General features: G+C 39.7%; 1 protein-coding gene across 1 annotated transcript; it reads left to right on the forward strand.

The window, feature by feature from the left end:
* The first annotated feature begins 56 nt into the window (after positions 1-56).
* LOC109953577 (uncharacterized) lies at positions 57-1,127 on the forward strand. Its single transcript, XM_020589053.1, is given in 4 exon segments — positions 57-335; positions 462-800; positions 803-904; positions 1,000-1,127. Coding segments are annotated over 4 exon segments (663 nt in total). The 5' UTR covers positions 57-241.
* The last annotated feature ends 3,410 nt before the right edge of the window (positions 1,128-4,537 follow it).

Genomic DNA, 4,537 nt, shown 5'->3' on the forward strand with positions numbered 1-4,537 from the left:
CATAATTAGACTCCACTGCATTTATCAACAAGTTAGTCCTGTTTTTAGTGGTTTTACACATCAGGCTTATGAGTTGCACTGTGGTTCTGATAACGCCGTCCATGTGTCTTGACTCGTGTACCAGTATTGACCATAGGGGGTGGGGGACACTGAACATGTGTTCGGTGTTTCTAAAATAGGAAATTCAGTCACTGCTTGTTAGCCAATCAAATAAGATCCCCACTTGAAGAGCAGAGAGCGTATGCAGTCTCTCTACACTCATCAAGACATTTTGATCATGATGGCATGTCTGAAGTTTGCCTTATACCTGACTTGTGCGTTACTGTGGAGAATAGGTAAGTTGGGCATTTGGTGGATATATTTACATCCCTAAATGTTTATCCATTGTTGATAGAATTTCTAACTGTTTTTTCAGCCATTTTGATAAATATATCATGGTATCTTGTCTCCTTTCTCTTCAGAACTGGCAACTAATAATAAATTGTCTTCATCTGTGCATCAGGATGGTGGTTTTATATCAGCTAATGTTGGAGACAATGTGACTTTGCGATGTTTCTATGAAGGTGATGTTGCAGCAATGTTTTACTGGTACAAACAAACTCTGCAACAGAAACCAAGGCTTCTCTCCTCCTTCTATAAGCATGATACAAGTGGCATTTTTTATGCTGAATTCAAGGACAATCCACGGTTCTCACTTGAAACAAATAATGGAAAAAATCACTTGACAATTTTGAATTTACAGATTTCAGACTCAGCTACTTATTACTGCACAAGTTGCTATTCATGCAAGATTGAGTTTGCAGTGTAGGTTCAAGTGTGAACGTCCAAGCTGTGGTCCATCAGTCAGCATCTGAGACCATCCACCCAGGAGGCTCTGTGACTCTGAACTGCACAGATGTAGAAGGTAAGCAGCAGCAATAATTACAATTATCTTCTCATCAAATTTCACATATAGAGATAATAACTAAAAGGTCTGTAATGTCTTTTATAACTCTGCAGATGAAGGCAACTCTTCCAACTCTCTTGTGTGTTTCTTGAGTGGAGCTTTGATATTCACCACCGTCATGATAGCTTTGTTGGCTCTCTCAATTTACAAGGAAATCAAAAGAAACGTTTTTACAATGTGAGCATGCTTTACATCACCTGACGTTTATGAACTACAGCGCTGCATAATCCCATACAGAATCAGTGAAATCCTTCATCTGAAGTCGAAGTGTGTGAATAGCCAGGCTGCTGTAATGTGAACCCAGTGACAGGTATGCTGTTCTCCAGCTAAATGCCCAGTGACTGCATGCTGAATGTGTAGATGTTTTTTTTATAAAGGAAGCCTGTTGGGAGGAAGATGGTAGTGCTGTGTCTGCTGTGCTTTTCTGGGCTTTTATCCCAAAATGCCATAACTTCCCTGAGAGCAATTTTAGCAAGGCTGTCATGGCAACAGTGTAAATATTTTATACAGTGAAATTGTCTGGCTCTGTGTGCACGTTTGTGTGAATGTTCTCTTATGCAGCAGTAAGAATGTATAGGTGGGTGTTTGAATCTGCATATCATCTCAAGTCAAGCATTTAGTGCAAAAGCCTATGTTTCAAATAGCATGCAGTCCAGTGTGCAGGTTCAGTGTGTAAAGGTAGCTCAGTGCTGGACAGGCCAACACTGACCCACACTGTATAAACACCAGTTCATCCAACAGGAACCAGATAATTACACCCCTCCCCTCTCCACAGCAGTGGGATAGTCCGTATGCCACTTTACAGCATGGCTGTGAATGGAGCCTTCTATGTAAAAATGATGCTTCTGTACATACTGTATACAGTACTTTAGACCTGCCACTGGGACTGTGCTTACATTTTGTGCCTCTGTGTCTGGTGGCAATATTCATAGTTCTCTTATTTATTTAGAAAAGATAAACAACTTTAATTTAAGGCTAGATTAATACATTTTTTTGGAATTTGGGGGCAACAGAACAGAACAGATACAAAGACAGTATTTCACTGAGGCAGTCTCTAAAGGACCTCACCCGCTGGCGGCGTGTGACGCACGTCAGAGCACCGACATTACTGTGTGGCATGTGTTACTTTCAACACATGCCCACACAACAGTGGCAAAGTGACACGCATCGCCATGTCAGGATATGCTATAGTCCTATTTGCCCATTGTGGACATGCGTCAAAAGAATGAAATACTGAAATACTCACCCATTTCGCTGGTCTGGCACTGAATTTGCACTGCTCCTGCTGCGCGTTATGGGGCATAGCACAATGCTCCCAGTGTGTGTTGCTCTTAATTGTGTCTGTCTACTCTTTGGTGCTGAGCATGTGGTGTACAGTGGGTTGATCCCAGCTTTATCACTGAAGCAGCTGCTGTTGAAAACAAGACTGACAAAAACAATAAGCTAAAAGATGCAGGCAGTCATTTTATCTGTTGTTCATAGAATATATTGATTAGTAGAGTTTTAAAAAAAAGATGCAAAAGGTGCATTTCAAAGCTCCTTAACTCGCCTGTCTTCTTTTATTACAAGTTTCTTCAGCTGTTGTTTCTCAACATAATTGTAGTTGCAAACTGTTTCAAAATGTGGAAGGATCAAAATGATATTTTAATGTTTTTTTTTTATTTTGACATATTTGTCTAACAACTTGGACCTTGCATCCTGAGTTTTTAATTCAGATTTTCACCTGAAAGAAGATGGCTGATGCTACTACTGTGTTAAAGAAGATCCTCAGGAGTGTCCCCTGCACTCCAAACAACTTTAGTCTCCTCAGCAGGTAGTGCCTGCTCTGGCCTTTCTTTTAAAGTGCCTCAGTGTTGTTTGACCAGTCTAGCGTACTGGTGAGGTGAACACCCAGGTACATGTGGATCAAATACCTGTAATAATATCCCAGATTTTGTTGTGTGTTGAACACACTGGGATATATTTGCAGGTGGGAAGCCAGGGAGGTAGAATACCTTTGGTGGTGCATTAGTTCTGTGGCCACAAGCAGCAGCCAGTGACTGTGTCTACTAGAGGAGTCACATGGCTGTTCACCAAATAACAAGTGAAATAAACATGAAAAATTGTGAAACAATTGCTAAATTTAATAGGGTATAAATCTGCTTTTATAGCTGTTCATTTACAATTAGCTTGTGCATTTAACACTTTCTAACTAACACACTGAGAAGTCACCTTCAGCTTTTCCCGTTTAGGGGTACGCTATTTTTTGAAAAGCAATTGCAGGGTAAAGAGACTCTAGGCAGCCTCACAAGACATGCCTTGTTGTTGTATTTGTTGTTACGTGGTGTGTAACTAAAACAATCATTCAGACATAAATCTGCACATGGAGTTCTTCATTTGTTCTGATTAATGCTTGACGCATGTGGAGCATAAAATAAGAGAAGGAGACGTCGGACTGTCTCCAACGTGTGATAATTCTATATCTGTTTGCGTAAGGGGTTAGCCCAAGAAACTGTATAAATGTATTAGGCTCTGTGTTCCAGGGAGCTCTCTTCTCCAGCAGCCTGTCTGAGGGAGAGAGCCACCCAGGTTGTGTTTTTGTGACTTTGAACTTGTGGCTTTTTAAATAAACCAGCACTAAAATCAAGAAAGACAGACTCCTTCCTTACTCAGATCTGTCCAATAAAAGAAATGGGGTATAACAGTAGACAGTGACTGAAAACAGCCCTGCATTAAAACTATGCTGGAGGCTGCATTGTTTTTTTAAGATACTGGTGAGACAATGAACTACAATCCAGGAAGTCAAGATGGACTGACAGATTACTGCCCTCGGTGCACCAGTGGCCACACCTCATTCAAATGAATGGGAGGACTGTGTTTTAAATAGCTCAAGTCAGTCTGAACGCAGCCTTACATAGATACTCTTTAAGTCAAAGACCACATAAGATTTCAAATGCAGTTTTCCATTACTTTGAGCTTCACAAACATTTTCTTTCACCTCCTCCACTGCATTGGGTGGCATTAGAAATAAAAATGCCAAATTTCAGAACATTATATTTTTATTTTATATTTGCCTCTGTACATTACATTTTACAGGGCCAATCTTTTGTCTTACATATTCTCAACAATAAATAAACGGCTTAAAATCACAAGAACTGGATGTATTTATGTTCATAATCAAGTGATAGACATATTGTATATGCTGTCTTGCTAATTGCTGTCATGTCATATTAGTGGACTTGGTACCTTTTCACTAAATTATCATGCCTGCATGTAGCCTGCTCAAAATAATGATGATCACCACTTTCCCAAAACCTAAACCATATTGGACTCTACTGCATCTTCTTGCAAAATCGCAGGGTGTTCAAATACTTCTGTTCCTCACTGTATACTGTTTACATTCTCAGTTTTCACATGCATAATTGCACATTTTATTTTTATTTTGAACAAAGCAGAGTAAGCAGGCGGAAACAAAGTGGTATAAAAAGTTGAGAATAAAGTTGTTTGTGTGCAAATATATTTGCCTCTGTACAACATTGCATTTTACAGGGCCAATCTTTTGTCTTACATATTCTCAACAATAAATAAACGGCTTAAAATCACAAGAACTGG

Source organism: Monopterus albus, unplaced genomic scaffold (genome assembly GCF_001952655.1).
Source record: "Monopterus albus unplaced genomic scaffold, M_albus_1.0 scaffold796.1, whole genome shotgun sequence".
In the NCBI taxonomy this organism is placed as follows: Eukaryota; Metazoa; Chordata; class Actinopteri; order Synbranchiformes; family Synbranchidae; genus Monopterus; species Monopterus albus.